This window comes from Salmo salar, chromosome 15, assembly GCF_965601325.2.
Source record: "Salmo salar chromosome 15, fSalSal1, whole genome shotgun sequence".
Lineage (NCBI taxonomy): Eukaryota > Metazoa > Chordata > Actinopteri > Salmoniformes > Salmonidae > Salmo > Salmo salar.
The window spans coordinates 89,154,122-89,172,926 of NC_138305.1; the positions used below are offsets into that span (position 1 = coordinate 89,154,122).

General features: G+C 43.4%; 2 protein-coding genes across 3 annotated transcripts in view; both read left to right on the forward strand.

Annotated features, from left to right (window-relative positions):
* LOC106572420 (immunoglobulin-like and fibronectin type III domain-containing protein 1) overlaps positions 1 to 6,401 on the forward strand; it is a 39,679-nt gene extending 33,278 nt beyond the window's left edge. The window contains exons 18-30 of the mRNA XM_082961501.1: positions 163 to 270; positions 1,466 to 1,590; positions 1,685 to 1,826; positions 2,043 to 2,336; positions 2,613 to 2,909; positions 3,099 to 3,278; positions 3,389 to 3,517; positions 3,679 to 3,987; positions 4,150 to 4,235; positions 4,351 to 4,543; positions 4,778 to 5,074; positions 5,341 to 5,667; positions 5,789 to 6,401. Of these exons, the coding sequence (XP_082817627.1) occupies positions 163 to 270; positions 1,466 to 1,590; positions 1,685 to 1,826; positions 2,043 to 2,336; positions 2,613 to 2,909; positions 3,099 to 3,278; positions 3,389 to 3,517; positions 3,679 to 3,987; positions 4,150 to 4,235; positions 4,351 to 4,543; positions 4,778 to 5,074; positions 5,341 to 5,667; positions 5,789 to 5,793 (2,492 nt within the window). The 3' untranslated portion in view covers positions 5,794 to 6,401. The remainder of the gene's footprint in view (positions 1 to 162; positions 271 to 1,465; positions 1,591 to 1,684; positions 1,827 to 2,042; positions 2,337 to 2,612; positions 2,910 to 3,098; positions 3,279 to 3,388; positions 3,518 to 3,678; positions 3,988 to 4,149; positions 4,236 to 4,350; positions 4,544 to 4,777; positions 5,075 to 5,340; positions 5,668 to 5,788) is intronic.
* Positions 6,402 to 8,750: 2,349 nt separating this feature from the next.
* LOC106572422 (uncharacterized) lies at positions 8,751 to 17,111 on the forward strand. Of its 2 annotated transcripts, none has more exons than XM_014146592.3 (5): positions 8,751 to 9,514; positions 12,232 to 12,698; positions 12,803 to 12,962; positions 13,709 to 14,093; positions 16,244 to 17,111. In XM_014146592.3, the coding sequence occupies exons 1-5, from the start codon at positions 9,236 to 9,238 to the stop codon at positions 16,246 to 16,248; spliced, it is 1,296 nt and encodes a 431-aa protein (XP_014002067.1). In that variant the 5' UTR covers positions 8,751 to 9,235; the 3' UTR covers positions 16,249 to 17,111. The 2 variants fall into 2 exon arrangements, with proteins under 2 accessions (XP_014002067.1, XP_014002069.1); XM_014146594.3 differs by having other exon boundaries at positions 12,803 to 12,953.
* Positions 17,112 to 18,805: the final 1,694 nt, after the last annotated feature.

The following is an 18,805-nucleotide window of genomic DNA, read 5'->3' on the forward strand; positions in this document are numbered from 1 at the left end:
TTGTATCTCTGTCATGCTTTTTGTGTTCTATTCACAATAAATGTAATGCTTTCCTCCAACCCTAACCTTACAGCTGATGGTTTCCTTTCATAATTTAACAAAATGCTAAGTAATTTTGGAAATTGCTTGCAATGTTTTCATTATTTTATGGCCAAATCACAGATCCCAATGCTCAAAGTGGTACAGGAGAAACTGAGGAGTACACTGATGCGTCTGGCAAGCGTTCAGAGCGCACAAGGCAAGGCCCACTGCTGAAGGACACAGTGATTGGTAAGAGACCACACGTAACGTCATGTACTGACTGCATGGAGGAGATGGCATTCACATGAGTATCACTCAAGTTTGGGAAATTACTGGAGAAATATGATACTGTTGTAATAGGGTCATCTGTTACACTGACAAGAGATGATACTGAGAAGATACATGTACCTTAAAGGGGAATGTTGAATCTCATCTCTTACCATACTGTATGTGCACATCTCAAAGTAACCAATGGTATGTTCATTTTTGAGAATGGATTTATGTAGACCTATAATAACAACAATAGAATTTTCCATGCAATGTGTTCTTCTGGGCAGATGTTCTATGAAACTCTTCTATGTTCCATAGAACTCTTCTAACTATACTGTAGATGGAGCTAAGGAAATTAACTTCTAATTACTGGTATCTTAAAAAAAGAAGATCTGATGCCATAGAAATTCTTGTGCATTTGTGTGCATTATTGTAATTTATAGATGAAGTCAGAAGTTTACATACACTTAGGTTGGAGTCATTAAAACTCGTTTTTCAACCATTCCACAAAAATCATGTTAACAAACTGTAGTTTTTGCAAGTTGGTTAGGACATCTACTTTGTGCATGACACAAGTTTCCAACAATTGTTTACAGACAGATTATTTCACTTATAATTCACTGTATCACAATTTCAGCGGGTCAGAAGTTTACATACAATAAGTTGACAGTGCCTGGAAAATTCCCGAAAATGATGTCATGGCTTTACAACCGTCTGAAAGGCTAATTAACATAATTTGAGTCAATTGGAGGTGTACCTGTGGATGTATTTCAGGGCCTACCTTCAAACTCAGTGCCTCTTTGCTTAACATCATGGGAAAATCCAATACAGTGAAATTGTTGGTCTGTAAACAATTGTTGGAAAAATGACTTGTGTTATGCACAAAGTAGATGTCCTAACTGACTTGCCAAAACTATACTTTGTTAACAAGGAATGTGTGGAGTGGTTGAAAAACGAGTTTTAGTGACTCCAACCTAAGTGTATGTAAACTTCCGACTTCAACTGTACATCATCTGGTCTAACCATTATCCTACTCAAGACAGCCCAAATAATAATTTATTCAGAGCACTACAAAATGGCATTAGATGTTAACATCACATCTGGTAAGTATGTCTGATCCAAATGTAATAAAACCAGTCTTAAGTCCCTAATTGTTTGCTGTTGTGTATGCCAGATCCAGGAGTTCAGTTTGTAAGCGGGTTGTCAAATGTCCATGCCCTCATCGGCCAGCCTGCTGAACTGATGTGTAAGCTGAGCAGTGATAATTGTGAAGGGGCCTGGTACAGAGATAGCAAGAAGGTTAGACTGAATTATCTTTGTCATGCTCACCCCCAGATTTATTTTTATTTGATAATATCTTAAGATAAATTATAATATATATCTTTCCTGACAGTTGACAGCAGACGATGGACACATAATGTCCAGAGATGGTGCAAGCCACAAGCTGGTCATCAACCGTTGTCAGGAGGAAGACTCTGGAAAATACCGCTTTGAGGCAGACGGACGTAAAACTGAGGCAATGCTGAATGTGGAAGGTTAGAAAACGAAATGCATTAATTTTGATTATATGTACAATGCAATGTCTACACTGTCTCAACATAATTTAAGTAGCCATTTCACAATACTCAAATTATAAAATCATTATGCATTTGAAAAAAGTTATATCCACTTTTAGTATTCAGATTAAAAAAATAACATAATTGCAGTTGAGTCAATTGTCAGTTACATTGCATGATCTGTGTCCTATTCAGACCCTCCCAGGTTTGACCCTGATGACCTGTCTGCGTTCTGTCAGCCGGTCATAGTCAAAGTGGGGAATAGCACCACGTTCAAACTGCCCTTTGTGGGCCGCGAGCCCATGAAGATCCAGTGGTATAGAAAAGGAGAGGAGCTCCTGGACGATAACACCACCAAGATAGAGAAATCCTTCACCCAAAGCCGCCTGCTCCTCAGCAAGTGCCAGCGCAAAGACACTGGAGAGATCAAGATCAAGCTCAAGAACGAACATGGTACCATGGAGGCTATCTCAAGACTCATCGTCCTCGGTGAGTTGAGAAATGGAACCAATGTTAGAATTAGTTCAATTCAAGAATTCAAGGTAAGAACTGTCTCAGTTCAATCATTGTTCAGAGATATTCAGGTGTATCTCAGTCAGTTCTCTCTCTTAAATTACAATGCAGAGACATGACTGCAGACTGGATATCATAAGGTGAATGCACCAATTTGTAAGTCGCTCTGGATAAGAGCGTCTGCTAAATGACGTAAATGTAAATGTTTTGGCTAGGGTAATGTGACCTCTCTCTCTCTGTCTGATCTGGTAGACAAACCCACCCCGCCCCAGGGCCCTGTGGAGGTCCTCGAGAGCACAGCCTCTTGTATTCATATCAAATGGAGAGCTCCAAAGGACGACGGTGGCTGCCCAGTAATAAACTACAACCTGGAGCGCCAGCAAGTTGGCCGCAACACTTGGAAGAAGCTGGGGGACATCCCTGGCGTGCCCGAATACAAGGATAACGACGTGGAACACGGCAGGAAGTATTGCTATCGTATCAGGGTGGTCACCGAGGAGGGCGTCAGTGACATGATGGAGACTGATGACCTCACAGCTGGCACCTTGGGTGAGCTAGTTGTAGGTTTAGTAGGTTTATAGTGGATATCAACAATGTCACGTAAGTTGTTATATGTTGTCATTAGAATCTACTTCAAAAGTTGTGCTTACGATAACCTTATTTGGGTATTATGACAGAACATTTTGAAAAGTGTTACCCAAACATGAAATGTTACATAATTTCCCTGAAATATCTCAGCCTTTCCTAGCAGCCCTGCCCCACCAAAAGTGGCTAGTGCTTTTAACAACTGCATCAACCTGACATGGTCTACCCCGACCGACACTGGCGGGTCTCGCATCCTGGGCTACAACTTGGAAAAACGCAAGAAGGGGAGTAATCTTTGGAGTCCTGTCAACCCTACAGATGAGCCTATCCAAGGTCTCTTCTTTTAGTGAATTAGGGGCGTTAGTATACCACAGCTTCTTTGGTTTAGTGAATTCAATTGTATTGGACTTTCTATGACTGATTCTGTTTCTCCTCACTACTAGAAAAGAAACGTGCAGTGACAGATGTTGTAGCAGGGAACGAATATGAGTTCAGAGTTTATGCTATCAACGTCTCTGGACTCAGCGAGCCCAGTTCCCCTTCAGAGTTTATTTTCGCAAAGGACCCAAAGAGTAAGTCATACATCCTTTCAAAGTGTGAGCAACATGTAAAACTATAATAAAACATCATATTTTCTGAAATAACTGTTTATTTAGGTGCTTGTTTCTACTGTTAATTTGTTTGAAGTCAATGATGTATGGCCATTAGATTTACGATTATGTGTTTGTTTTAGATCCCCCAGGGAAAGTGGAAGATCTGAAAGTGGCAGACACATCCTACACCGCCCTCTCCCTGTCCTGGAACAAACCCACAGAGGAAGTGGGGGTCCAGGATGAGGCCAAAGGGTATTTTATAGAGGTCAGGCAGGCTGAGTGCATAGACTGGACCCGCTGTAACGTCACCCCCATCATCTTGACCACTTTCACTGTGAAAAGCCTGAAGGCCATGGCCATGTACTGGGTCAGGGTGATCGCTATCAATGACGGAGGAGAAGGAGTGCCCCAGGATCTGGACAACTATATCCTGGCCATGCCTCCACCTGGTGGGTGACGATGATGCTTTCATTGGGAATAGTGTTGGATTGTTTGTCTGTTTTAGCCTACATTGGGGATAATCTCCCAAGAGTCCTTATAAGCCTACGTAAATAAGACTTACATATGATGAGTTTCAAATGTCCTCATTTATTTTTGTCACTGTTTTTCAGTGAGACCATGCTTCACCGATAATAAGATGAAGAGTTTCATGGTGGTGAGAGCTGGAAATTCTGTCAGGATCCTCTTAAACTTTGAGGTAAGAGGGTAAGAGGTGAAACTGGTAATTGGCATATGCTTTAAGAGCATGTGCAATGCATGCTATCTTGATGTTTTAAATCCTGATTATGTTTTAATCATCTTGTTATTAACAGGCATCCCCATGGCCAGAAGTCACGTGGCTGAAGGACGATGTTCCTTTGCTGAAGCGGGTCAATATCTCCAACTCTGAATCGTCATCTCAACTTCTGATCACTTCCTCTGAGCGCTCTGATTCAGGGATCTACACCATAGTGGTCAAAAATCTAGTGGGCCAGGAGAGCTTCAGCGTGGAGGTCAGGGTTACAGGTACAGTTACATACAGTAAAGCTCTCCTAGTGTGTTTCAGACTGAGAAGGGATTGGAACTTGCACAAGATGAAAAAGACAGCCAGGGCCCGCACTCACAAAGAAAGTATTTTAAATATCAGCAGTCACAATGAACATCGGCCATAAGTGAATGAACAACAATTACCACCTAATGATAGAATGGCCTCCCGAAGTGTAACATCCTACTGACTATCATCTCTGACTCTGGCTGTAGATGATCCCAAGCCTCCAGGACCAGTAGAACTTGAGGAGAACGTCCCAAGCACTGTGACTGTGATTTGGGAGCCATCCCCTGATGAGAAGCGTGACGACCACCTTCACTACTCTGTGTCTAAACGGGACTCCACCAAAGGCTCATGGAGCACGGTGGCCGACAGGCTCTTCAACAACAAGTTCACGGCTTGTAACATTATGCCTGGCAGGGAGTACCACTTCAGGGTCTACGCCAAGAATGACATGGGCATGTCTGCTCCGTCTGAGTCTCCCACTTGGGGAAGCGAGAGGAGGAAAGGTATTAGAAGCCAGGCAGAGAGAGATACTTTGCCATATAAATAAGTCATATAAATCAGCTTTTATGGATAGACAGGTACTAATAACAGTATAATCAATAGCAGTCATTAAGCTCAACATTTGACAAGTACTAATGTGCTATTATAACGGTTTATTACAAATGTATGAACAATCTATGAACCCTTTATAAAATGCTGCCATTTTAACTTAAGCATTACATGACATGTAAGATGAGCATTTTACCTTTCTGCCATGTTTCTTCTCTAGACAAATTTGTGGTAAACATGCCAGCCTACAAAACGTGTGATTTGCGGACCGCTCCAGCCTTCCTTGTGCCACTGAGACAGCACACAGCACCCAAAGGCTACGAGTGCTATATGAGCTGTGCCATAAAGGGAAATCCCAAGCCTCGCGTCACTTGGTACCGCAACAACATCAGCCTCAACACTAACACCAACTACTTGATCACCAACATCTGTGGTGTCTGCTCCTTGCTGATACTCCGTGTGACCCCCAAAGACTGGGGCGAGTACAACATCCAAATAGAAAGTGCCCTGGGGAGGGCCGAGTCCTCCACCAAACTCACAGTCAGAGGTGAGAACTCCACTGACCTGCTCTGATAAATATGTTTAGTACCTCGGTGTGAGTTAGAATATGATTTAATGTAATTAAAATAGGGTAATATTGTTTCTCTCTTTCTCTCTCTTGCTCACAGAATGAAGAAACATTTTACAGTGCTTCAGTGTGTAGAGGCGTTATTATGTATCAAGGTGGAAAATGTCAATTTTGTTATATGATTGAATTAAGTTATTTTCCAAAATGCATGACTGTACTGCTTGTAAGACATGCACTGTGTTTGTTGAGGCTAGTAAGTAAAAATGACAAGAGTGATCGTTTTTGATCATTATGTTTGATGTGGATATTTCACGACCTAAAAGGACCCGAATCGAGATGGCATTGACCCAACCTGGGAGTTGGAGTTTCCTAGACTTAAATTAATTCTGATTCTAAATCACTTGAGATTACCAAAACCCTCTCCAATTTTGTTGTAATGTTAAACATACTAATTTCATACTGAATAATGTTGACATTCCGAATAAAAACATCCTAGAAAGTGACTGAAAGTGTACACACACACATACAGAAAGTGTTGTGTAAAGCCTGTGGAAGTGATGGCAATAGACATGAATGCAGTGGACAGATTACTGTAGGTCCCATGAAATACAAAATATGACCACAGAAAATAACTGAGCTGTGCTGTCAATTTTTTTGAGAACTCAACTATGTCACTTGTAAGATGCAATGCAAATAAAGGGTTTGGCAAAGTTGTTGTAATTGTGAAATGTTTTTTAAAGGCTTTTTGAAAGACACAAAATGAAGAATTATAACACACATCCCCCCCACCTCTATAGAGCCCATTCATATTTTAGGCTACATACTGATAATTGCCTACTCAGTCATTAAGAAGCTACATGACATGGTGGTGCCGAACTAAGGCATGCATAGAAAATTATATACAGTGCATTCGGAAAGTATTCATATACCCCTTGACTTTTTCCACATTTTGTTACGTTACAGCCTTATTTACTTGATTAAATTGTTTTCCCCCTCATTGTCACACCCTGATCAGTTTCACCTGTCTTTATGCTTGTCTCCACCCCCTCCAGGTTTCGCCCATCTTCCCCATTATCTCCTGAGCATGTATACCTGTGTTCTCTGTTTGTCTGTTGCCAGTTCATCTTGTCTTGTCAGGTCTTACCAGCATTCTTTCCCGTTTTCCTGTTTCTCAAGTGTTTGTTTCCTAGTTTTCCCAGTTCTGACCTTTCTGCCTGCCCTGACCCCGAGCCTGCCTTCCGTCCTGTACCTGTCTGACTCTGACCTGATTACGAACCTCTGCCTGTCCTCGACCTGCCCTTTGCCCTGTGTTATAATAAATTATTGAGAACTGTACTATCTGCCTCCTGTGTCTGCATTTGGGTCATAACCTGAGTCGTGATACTCATCAATCTACACACAATACCCCATAATGAAAAAGCAAAAACTGTTTTTTTAGACATTTTTGCAAATGTATTAAACATAAAAACAGTAATATCAAATTTACATAAGTATTCAGACCCTTTACTCAGTACTTTGTTGAAGCACCTTTGGCTGCGATTACAGCCTCGAGTCTTCTTGGGTATGACGCTACAAGCTTGACACACCTGTATTTGGGGAGTTTCTCTCATTCTTCTCTGCAGATCCTCTCAAGCTCTGTCAGGTTGGATGGGAACGTCGCTGCACAGCTATTTTCAGGTCTCCCCAGAGATGTTCGATCGGGTTCAAGCACTGGCTGGGCTACTTAAGGACATTCAGAGACTTGTCCCGAAGCCACTCCTGCGTTGTCTTGGCTGTGTGCTTAGGGTTGTTGTCCTGTTAGAAGGTGAACCTTGGCCTCAGTCTGAGGTCCTGAGCGCTCTGGAGCAGGTTTTCATCAAGGATCTCTCTGTACTTTGCTCTGTTCATCTTTCCCTCGATCCTGACTAGTCTCCCAGTCCCTGCCGCTGAAAAACATCCCCACAGCATGATGCTGCCACCACCGTGCTTCACTGTAGGGATGGTGCCAGGTTTCCTCCAGACGTGACGCTTGGCATTCAGGCCAAAGAGTTCAGTCTTGGTTTCATCAGAACAGAGAATCTTGTTTCTCAGGTCTGAGAGTCCTTTAGGTGCTTTTTTTGCTAACTCCAAGTGGGCTGTCATGTGCATTTTACTGAGGAGTGGCTTCTGTCTGGCCACGCTACCATAAAGGCCTGATTGGTGGAGTGCTTCAGAGATGATTGTCCTTCTGGAAGGTTCTTCCATCTCCACAGAGGAACTCTGGAGCTCTGTCAGAGTGACTATCAGGTTCTTGGTCACCTCAATGACCAAGGCCCTTATCCCCCAATTGCTCAGTTTGGCCGGGCGGCCAGCTCTAAGACTCTTGGTGGTTCCAAACATCTTCCATTTAAGAATGACGGAGGCCACTGTTCTTGGGGACCTTCAATGCTGCAGAAATGTTCTTGTACCCTTCCCCAGATCAGACAATTCCTTCGACCTCATGGCTTGGTTTTTGCTCTGACATGCACTGTCAACTGTGGGACCTTATATAGACAGGTGTGTGCCTTTCCAAATAATGTCCAATCAATTAAATTTACCACAGGTGGACTCCAATCAAGTTGTAGAAACATCTCAAGGATGATCACTGGAAACAGGATGCACCTGAGCTCAATTTTCGAGTCTCATAGCAAAGGGTCTGAATACTTATGTAAATAACGTATTTCAGTTTTTTATTTGTAATACATTTTATTTTTAATAACATTTCTTAAAACCTGTTTTCACTTTGTCAGTATGGGGTATTATGTGTAGATTGATGAGGGAAAAAATGCATTTCTTTTAGAACAAGGCTGTAACTTAACCAAAACGTGGATAAAGTCAAGCGGTCTGAATACTTTCCGAATGCACTGTACATCATTACCATAGGCACACGTTTGGACTTTGTATTTTTCAGTCCCTTCAGGATTCTGCTATCAAAATGTTTTAGTTGCAAAATCAACAATTCCCCGCATATTATGCAAGCAAGGACTTGCAAATTAAACAGTCAATTCGTAGCAATATTTTTCTCACAAAACTGACCCATCGCCGCATTACAAAAAGAGGGCTGGCAATTTCAACCAATCAACGCACATGTATCGCATAAAATCGTTAAATGAAGCCAGAAGTCAACAAACTTTTTTTCTCGTCACTGCATTTCGCATTTTGCGACTAATTTGAACACAATAATCGTGGAACCCTGGAGGGACTGAATACGTAAGACTGAGCAGCACACGTTACAGCGAGACTAGCCACTCTCGGGCACTAAACGCCCCTCACGCACTCTTCTCTTTCTGGAACGGGGTACCACACGCTTCTTTATTTTCTTATTTGCAGCCCAAACCACCCCTTCACTAAGAACTCTCTCTTTTTGCTACTTCGTGTACTGGTATTGAATGAGGACCAATTTACGCGTTGTAATATCAATTAATTAATACAAGAAAGACGTGTCTGGAGAAGTCACCGCAGCACCGGAGCAAACATCCATCTTTCCACCACCGGTCTTTCACCACCTCTGGCCATTATACTGTTGGAACTACTACGCTACTGTGTTAAAATGACAGCAAAGCACCGAGGGAAGAAGAACAAACACAATCACGAAGACTTTAACCATTTGAATCATGGATCTTCAGAACCGGAGGCGCGAGGTGGAAACCGGAATGTGCTATTGTTCATTTTATTCCTTATGATTGTGGTCGGAGGTGCCACCGGGGCATGGTTCTGTTTCCAGCAGCACCAAAGTATAACCTACTTATCAGACAACTTCATGGGCATGCAGATGAAGATGGTGACGCTTCAGTCCTCCCAGGAAGACATTCGACAGACAAATGAAAAGGTAAATAGTTAACCATGCGTAATAAGAACATGGGAAAAATAATAGGCGCATTACAAAAGCTTTGAAGTTTCCATGCGTCAGCAAAATGTCAAAATAACATTCTGTGCAACGTTTTTTGTGATCAAAATCCTTCTGTGTTTAGACCCATTGCAATACTATTCCGACCGTCCAAATTTATTTTGCATTCAGTACTATGGAAAGCTCTAGCAGTCGGTATGTATATGCCTTCCTATAGCCTGCCTGCAGTTGTCAGCAAAATTTCAGGATAGGATATGATAGTTCTGAACTGATGTAATACTGCCAAGACACTGAACCGAAGTGAGTCGCAAATTATTCTATTTCTAACCCCCGTCAAGGTGCGCAACCTGGTCTCAGAGCATATCGTTTTATTCTGTACGTATATCAGGGACACAGAATTTAGTATGATATGTTAAGTTTGGAATGGTTACATAACACAGATAGTTACTTAAGGCAAAAACGACATGAGGGCGGTTGGTTGTACGTATAACACTTATAACACGAACGTTTAGCATTTTAGCAATTAGCAACTTTTCAACTACTTCTTACTTTTTAGCTACTTTGCAACTACCTAGCATGTTAGCTAACCCTTCCCCCAACTCTAACCGTAACCCTTTTAGCTAACCCTTCCCCTAACCTTAACCCTTTACCCTAACTCCTAAACTTAACCCTAACCTTGAACCCTAACCCCTAGCCTAGCTAATGTTAGCCAACTAGCCACCTAGCTACAATTCATCACATACATGTTCTGCAAATTCGTAACATATTGTACGTTTTCGAATGCATAACATATGATACTAATTGTAATTCGTAACATATTATAGGAAAATGGTGATGGACATCCACAAATTAATACATACTGTACCATACGAAATGTAACATCATACTAAATGGTGTGTCTCAGTTTTATGTACAGAATAAGACGAAATGCTAAGAGACTAGGTTGAGGTGCACATCATGCAGCTGTTGCCATTTGTAATGGGGATTAAATTTGACCTACAATGTGGGAACACTGACTGCACCAATAGTTTGTTAGGGTACATAACATAAGCCACTAAATGTCCCAAGAATATAGACATATTTCAATAAAAGATGAACTGTATAAGCGGGTTGAAATAAACACATTCCACTTCCAATTCGACTACAGTTTTACAGCAGTTGACCCTGCTTGAAACCATGCTTCACATAGTCATGGTACTGATTCCAGTGTGCACTGTGCAGTGGCTCAAATAAAGAAGCCAGTTGTCTATATGGGGATAAAAATAGCCTGCTACAACACTCGATATTGACCTTACTTGTGGTGAGTCCCTGTAACATGTACTCCTATTAGTTTTCCAGCTTCATTGCACTGGTTCCCTGGCTGGTCTTTAATCATACATAGAACATGTTCTAGAGATTCAGACGTGGCCACCCGGGTGAGTGTTTCCAAAACAAAACAATAAGTGCCAAGGGGAATTTGTAGACTAATTGAACCCGTTTATGGGCTCAATTTACTTCCCAATTAGGATGAGGAGGTATATGCACTAGTATCTGCACATGCTTAATGCATGTTCTAAGTTACTTTGGAACATATGTTATACATACTAAAATACCCTGCGTCAATGAGAAGTCATTTTGTAGTATTAAACTATGGCCCCACATACAGGTATTACAGGTACTTCATACACACTGTTGAGAGATAAGAAACCAGCATTCACACGTTTGTTGAAGTTCTTTTACAAGGCAAAAAGTTGGCTGTCAACAACTGGTTGCAGGGCTAAATACAGGCATGTGATTTTCCACATAAAAATCCTTAGCATTTTAACATGTTTGCACATTGACCTCATCATACACACACTATGCCACAATTTGACCTTGTGGGTCACAGCAAATATAAAAAGTGAGTAACCTATGTAGCTGTTACACCCATGAGTGAAGGTTTGTTTGCCCCCAGTTCAGTAAATTCCATTTGAGGCTAGGGATTGTGCAACACTTGAGAGGCCAGAGTCAGAGACTTTCTGCATGCAGAGTAAGGTGAAGTCCATATTGTTGAGAGGCAGGAATTCAGAAGAAGTAAGCTTTTGGTGAACTAACACTCGTACTTCACTCTTTTCCCCCTTACTAACTCTGACTTTGCTGATAGCTACTTTATTGAAGAAAAATGTACGTACTATGACTGTGATATGTGGTTGTCTATCTTAAGATGAATGCACTAACTGTAAATTGCTCTGGATACGTGCATCTGCTAAATTACTAATGTGTAAAATGTGAATGCTTGAACTAGTATCCTATGAATAGTGTCAGTATTGCTAGAAAGCAGCCACAGTGTTCTGTCCTCATACTGTGGGGAGAGTCATTAAAGTGGTATTACCCCCGGCACAGGAAGGGAGGCCATCCTTAACTTATAAGATCACAGGTTAGCCTTCACACAGTGGGACTTTGTCACTGATGGGGCCAGGATGTGGATTCACTTAAACTGCTGACAGAATTAAATTGGCCTACTTAAATCATAGGATTATCCTACAGCCACTGCAGTACCTGGTCAATATCTTGTTCTCATTTCTTTACACCCACTTACTGTAACTGTCTCAACCAATAGATCGTTTTCTGTCAGGATGAATAGCATGAGAGGTAAAATACTTGATAAAGAGAGCTCACTTACTTGCTATTGGCTGCACTATGCGCTGACTTTGAGCTATTTCTGTTTTATGTCCTTGCAGCAGCACAGTTCCAGTGGCTTCGAGCTTCGCCTCAACACCCTGGAAGAGTCTTACACGCTGGCCCAGAAGCAGGTAGTCATGGCCCTGGCCATGGCTGAGCAGCTAAAGACCTTAGACCTGCCCGCCCAGGTCCTCTCCCTGCACACAGAGATGAAGGCCCAGCTGGCTGAGATACAGCAGGCCACTGTGTCCACGGAGCAGCTGACTCAGCTGCAGGCCATGCTGAAGGGGAAGAGCGAGGAGTTTGAGGCTGTCCGGCTGCAGGTGGAGGGCCTGGCGGGGTTGAGCACAGAGCTGGCCCAGAGCGTGGAGGGCCTGACAGGGAGCCTGGCCGAGAGGGCAGGGCTGCTGGGCACCCTGAGCGCCACCGTGGAGGGCCAGGCATCAGACCTCCTGGGGGTGAAGGAACAGCTGTCTGCCAACCAGGCTCAACTGGAGGCCAGTACAGCGGAGATCACAAGTGTCAGGTATGTAGTGTATTGGGAATTGGAAAGAGGTTTGAAATGTTTGGTGTTGTTGTATCTTCCATTGTATTGGTTGGTTTCACTGTGTGTGCATACCTGTGTTTCAGAGAACTGATTGAGACAGTGCAGTCTCAGAGTGTCCAGCAGGCCAGAGAGGGGCAGCTGGTGACAGTACAACAAAGTCTGCAGGAGCAGAACTCAGCGGCTCACAGTCTGCACTCTGAGCTCCACGCTCAGCTGGAGGTCGTGCAGAAACAGGTCGCCCGGGTAACGCCTAGTCTCACACATGCCAGGGTTTAGAATATTGTGGTAGAACGAGACTGGGTCACCCTCAAATATACTTCCTTTTATGAATTGTCTTATATAGTGGTACGTTAAGACTGGTCACAGGTTATTTAAGCAGTAAGGCCCGAGGTTATGTGGTATATGGCCAATATACCACGGCTAAGGGCTGTTCTTAAGCACGACGCAACGCAGAGTGCCTGGATACAGCCCTTAGCCGTGGTATATTGGCCATATACCACAAACCCCCCGAGGTTCCTTATTGCTATTATAAACTGGTTATCAACATAATTAGAGCAGTAAAAATAAATGTTTTGTCATACCTATGGTATACGGTCTGATATACCACAGCTGTCAGCCAATCAACATTCAGGGCTTGAACCACCCAGTTTATAATGCCTTTTAAAATCTTTTCATCACATTTTCTCATCTAAACATTAGTGTTCCTAATGTGAAATGTTTTGGTGTATTTTGTACAGAGGAGCATGCACATTCTCGTAACTATTTTTGCCCAGCATGTGCCCATGGGGAACTTTTATGAGATTGCTGCTAACCCATTAGTGTGTAGAGGCTAATTGCCTGCTGTGGATTCTCTGATGAATTCTGGTTAAATGTTGTATTCCCATTCATATACTGTAATGTAGGCCAAATAAATTACATCAATGTGATTACAAAGTAACCGTAGGCCCTGTACTTCCCCTAAGTACTAACTATAATGATGTATGTTTCAGCTGGAAGGAGGGGGTCAAGCAGATGAGCCCTCAGAGGAGGTGGAGGAAGAGGCTGCTTCTGCGGAAGAGGAGCAGGCTGCTCCTGCTGAGGAGGTGGAAGAGAAGGAGGCGGCTCACTTAGATGGGAAGTCTGTTGTACAGGAGGATTCGGCTGTCACAGAGGAACAGTCTGCTCCTGCAGAGGAGGAGGGGGTGGAGGAGGAGCAGGAGGACTTGGCAGAGGCAGCACCAGAGGAGGTGGTGGAGGAGGTGCAGGCAGTAGAGAATGTAGAAGAGCATGCGGAAGAAGAGGATTCTGAAGCAGAAGAGGAGCAAGAGGAGGAGCAGGCCGTGGAGGAAGAGGAGGAACAACTGGAAGAAGATGAGGCCTCTACTGAGGAGGAATGTAAGTCTGTCTTAAAATCCATTTCAAACTAGAGTACAAACCTCCAGTTACTGCAAGGTGCAGGGTACAAAACGAAGAAATAAAGATGGATCCCTGCACACCGATGAATGCTCTCGCATTGTTATTGTGCAACATTTCAACTCAAAGTCATCGTCAGCCCTTCATCAGGCTGATGTTATGTGCACACTGTGAGGTTATCAATCTTTATTTCAAGGCTTTTACAATTTATCTGTGACCTCTTTTGGCCTGACCTCCTTACAGAAATTGTTGTTTCAAGTGAGGAGCACTAATGTGGTAATACAATGTTGTTACTAGTCTAATTGCAGTGTTATTACACAGGTATAGGAGCAAAGTGCAATTAATGTAACCTGTACTCCATATAATGTGAAGTGTTACCGACTCCACTTACAAAGTATGACAACAGACCATTTAGGGTATCAATATCTTCTCTCATTGGTAGAGCAATGTTCCTCACTAAAGGTTGTTGTGGGCAATAGTACACTGCTCAAAAAAATAAAGGGAACACTAAAATAACACATCCTAGATCTGAATGAATGAAATAATCTTATTAAATACTTTTTTCTTTACATAGTTGAATGTGCTGACAACAATCACACAAAAATAATCAATGGAAATCCAATTTATCAACCCATGGAGGTCTGGATTTGGAGTCACACTCAAAATTAAAGTGGAAAACCACACTACAGGCTGATCCAACTTTGATGTAATGTCCTTAAAACAAGTCAAAATTAGGCTCAGTAGTGTGTGTGGCCTCCACGTGCCTGTATGACCTCCCTACAACGCCTGGGCATGCTCCTGATGAGGTGGCGGATGGTCTCCTGAGGGATCTCCTCTCCTCCCAGACCTGGACTAAAGCATCCGCCAACTCCTGGACAGTCTGTGGTGCAACGTGGCGTTGGTGGATGGAGCGTGACATGATGTCCCAGCATCAATGCCTTCCTCTTGCAGGAACTGCTGACACACTCCAGCCACATGAGGTCTAGCATTGTCTTGCATTAGGAGGAACCCAGGGCCAACCGCACCAGCATATGGTCTCACAAGGGGTCTGAGGATCTCATCTCAGTGCCTAATGGCAGTCAGGCTACCTCTGGCGAGCACATGGAGGGCTGTGCGCCCCCCCAAAGAAATGCCACCCCACACCATGACTGACCCACCGCCAAACCTGTCATGCTGGAGGATGTTGCAGGCAGCAGAACGTTCTCCACGGCGTCTCCATACTGTCACGTCTGTCACATGTGCTCAGTGTGAACCTGCTTTCATCTGTGAAGAGCACAGGGCGCCAGTGGCGAATTTGCCAATCTTGGTGTTCTCTGGCAAATGCCAAACGTCCTGCACGGTGTTGGGCTGTAAGCACAACCCCCACCTGTGGACGTCGGGCCCTCATACCACCCTCATGGAGTCTGTTTCTGACCGTTTGAGCAGACACATGCACATTTGTGGCCTGCTGGAGGTCATTTTGCAGGGCTCTGGCAGTGCTCCTCCTGCTCCTCCTTGCACAAAGGTGGAGGTAGTGGTCCTGCTGCTGGGTTGTTGCCCTCCTACGGCCTCCTCCACGTCTCCTGATGTACTGGCCTGTCTCCTGGTAGCGCCTCCATGCTCTGGACACTACGCTGACAGACACAGCAAACTTTCTTGCCACAGCTCGCATTGATGTGCCATCCTGGATGAGCTGCACTACCTGAGCCACTTGTGTGGGTTGTAGACTCCATCTCATGCTACCACTAGAGTGAAAGCACCGGCAGCATTCAAAAGTGACCAAAACATCAGCCAGGAAGCATAGGAACTGAGAAGTGGTCTGTGGTCACCACCTGCAGAACCACTCCTTTATTGGGGGTGTCTTGCTAATTGCCTATAATTTCCACCTGTTGTCTATGCCATTTGCACAACAGCACGTGAAATGTATTGTCAATCAGTGTTGCTTCCTAAGTGGACAGTTTGATTTCACAGAAGTGTGATTGACTTGGAGTTACATTGTGTTGTTTAAGTGTTCCCTTTATTTTTTTGAGCAGTGTATATGAAATGTTGTTTTTCTGATTTGCCTGATCAGCTCTAAGGCCTTTAGTGAAGAACATTGCCATTGACCTGTCTAATAACTGTAATGTTAACTGTAATGTTATTCTATATTACAGTGTGAATGTAAGCAGCAATGACAGCCCCCACACTCACAGAGGATAATGGACACGTTCAGTCTGCATCGTGACAAATGGGGAAGGCATTGCTGATGTTGAGGTGCAATAAACATTTAGTTTATCTCTCCAAGGGAAATGGCTGGTCAATAGAATCCACACAACTCTCTGGAATCAGTATTGTTACCTCAATGAATGTGTGTTTGAGAAGGCTACCTGGTCAGGCAATGGTTAATAATATTCAGGACTCACCTGCCAATACCAACCTCAAAGAAGCCTTCATCTATTTTAACAACACAGCTGTATTTCTATAGATTATTTTCTGTACACCAAACTGTCACACTTTTTCTGCAAGCACAGTTCTAACCGTCAGAGTTCAATGTGACAGGGAGAAAACAAAAAGTCAACAGAAAAAACACTCATTCACTCACACACTGTCACACACAATCAAACAAAGACAAAATGTGCCTGTCTTGTTGACATGAGAAGGGCTTTCCTTTTGTCGTTGTCTGAAATGTGTCTTGGGATGTTGATAAGTGATACAGAACGAAAGTTACTGAACATAAGTTACTGTATCCTATTTGTTTACACAGGCAAAACCGCTTACTACAGGAAAAGCATTGGGGGTAGCAAGCGCCATATCTATGAAATTCTCAAATGTTCATGCAGCTTCACTAAAGATTATGTTAGTCTAGTAGTTTTATTTTTGTTTTACTTTTCTTTTTGACTTTTGTCAATACGCAAAGTGCACTGTTACTGCCAAGGCATGGGTTCGTCTTCTATCTCTCACAACGTACCGCGCTCATCTCAGATCTCTGTCATACATCTTTAATCAAATAAACCCTGGTTCCTCCGTTATTTTTAAACTGAATTCTGTCTCCATGTTTTTTAAATATTTTTTTATGATTGATTGAGTAGTATCTCATATGAACTGAAGTGAATGTGTTGGATACAGTCTTGTAATTATACAGATGCAGAAAATGCCTTCATTCCAGGGACAGGGAGTGAACATGTGGTGGCAGTGACACACTTATTCTCCGTGTACAATCAACTCTGTAGCCTGTACTGCATCTAAGTCCCCAGTTGCGTTTACATTTTTACATTTCTATTCATTTACTGCTGTGAACGGTAGTCCCACTTAGTACTACTTAGCAGCATATATGTATTGTGGAAGAGTGAGTGTCTGTAATGTGTGTCCGCATGTCAGTGCATGCCATGTAGTCCAAGGGCCACACACAAAAAAATGTGTAGTTCCATAACCAAGAAAATAGACCTGCTAAATTTCAGCAACACCAGGGAGATAATTCTATAAACATGAATACTGTGTGATTCAAAACTTGCAAATGTTTTTTCATTAATCAAAGAAATCGCAGTGCATCTTGGGTAACACAACTCCCTTGTGTCCTCCTCCCAGAGTGCTAAGAACCTTGGCGTGATCCTGGACAACACCCTGTCGTTCTCCACTAACATCAAGGCGGTGACCCGATCCTGTAGGTTCATGCTCTACAACATTCGCAGAGTACGACCCTGCCTCACACAGGAAGCGGCGCAGGTCCTAATCCAGGCACTTGTCATCTCCCGTCTGGATTACTGCAACTCGCTGTTGGCTGGGCTCCCTGCCTGTGCCATTAAACCCCTACAACTCATCCAGAACGCCGCAGCCCGTCTGGTGTTCAACCTTTCCAAGTTCTCTCACGTCACCCCGCTCCTCCGCTCTCTCCACTGGCTTCCAGTTGAAGCTCGCATCCGCTACAAGACCATGGTGATTGCCTACGGAGCTGTGAAGGGAACGGCACCTCCATACCTTCAGGCTCTGATCAGGCCCTACACCCAAACAAGGGCACTGCGTTCATCCACCACTGGCCTGCTGGCCCCCCTACCTCTGAGGAAGCACAGTTCCCGCTCAGCCCAGTCAAAACTGTTCGCTGCTCTGGCACCCCAATGGTGGAACAAGCTCCCTCACGACGCCAGGACAGCGGAGTCAATCACGGAGACACCTGAAACCCCACCTCTTTAAGGAATACCTAGGATAGGATAAAGTAATCCTTCTAACCCCCCCCTTAAAAGATTTAGATGCACTATTGTAAAGTGGTTGTTCCACTGGATATCATAAGGTGAATGCACCATTTTGTAAGTCGCTCTGGATAAGAGCGTCTGCTAAATGACTTAAATGTAAAATGTAATGTAACTTCCATAGGAACGTTCCAACGTTGCTATGTTTCACCTTGGTTCATTTTGTTGCACACTGGCGTATATAACATTGTGCGTTCAGTTTCCTTGCAACAGCTAAAGCATCATCACTGATCCAGATGAACCTTGAAATGAGGAAATATGTTTTAACCACCACAGTGGTTTTCTCATTTCATATAAGACGTTTTGGCAGCTATGTTTAGCCTACAAGGGCCATCATTGCTCTTGCCTGCTAGCCAAACTAAAGACAGTACAACGTTTGCTAGCTAACACAGCTCTCAAAAGATGGGACTATTAGTCCTTTTACATCGTTTGCCATCTGCATCCGACTTTAATGTGCCCAGCAGGCTATACACTTGTGACCCCCGGTGACCG

Excerpts from the sequence above, each read along its gene's own strand:
- LOC106572422 (XM_014146592.3), top strand. The coding sequence starts at position 9,236 with ATGACAGCAAAGCACCGAGGGAAGAAGAACAAACACAATCACGAAGAC. Across the intron at positions 12,699-12,802 it reads GCGGAGATCACAAGTGTCAG|AGAACTGATTGAGACAGTGC; the intron begins GTATGTAGTGTA and ends CCTGTGTTTCAG. Across the intron at positions 12,963-13,708 it reads TGCAGAAACAGGTCGCCCGG|CTGGAAGGAGGGGGTCAAGC; the intron begins GTAACGCCTAGT and ends TGTATGTTTCAG.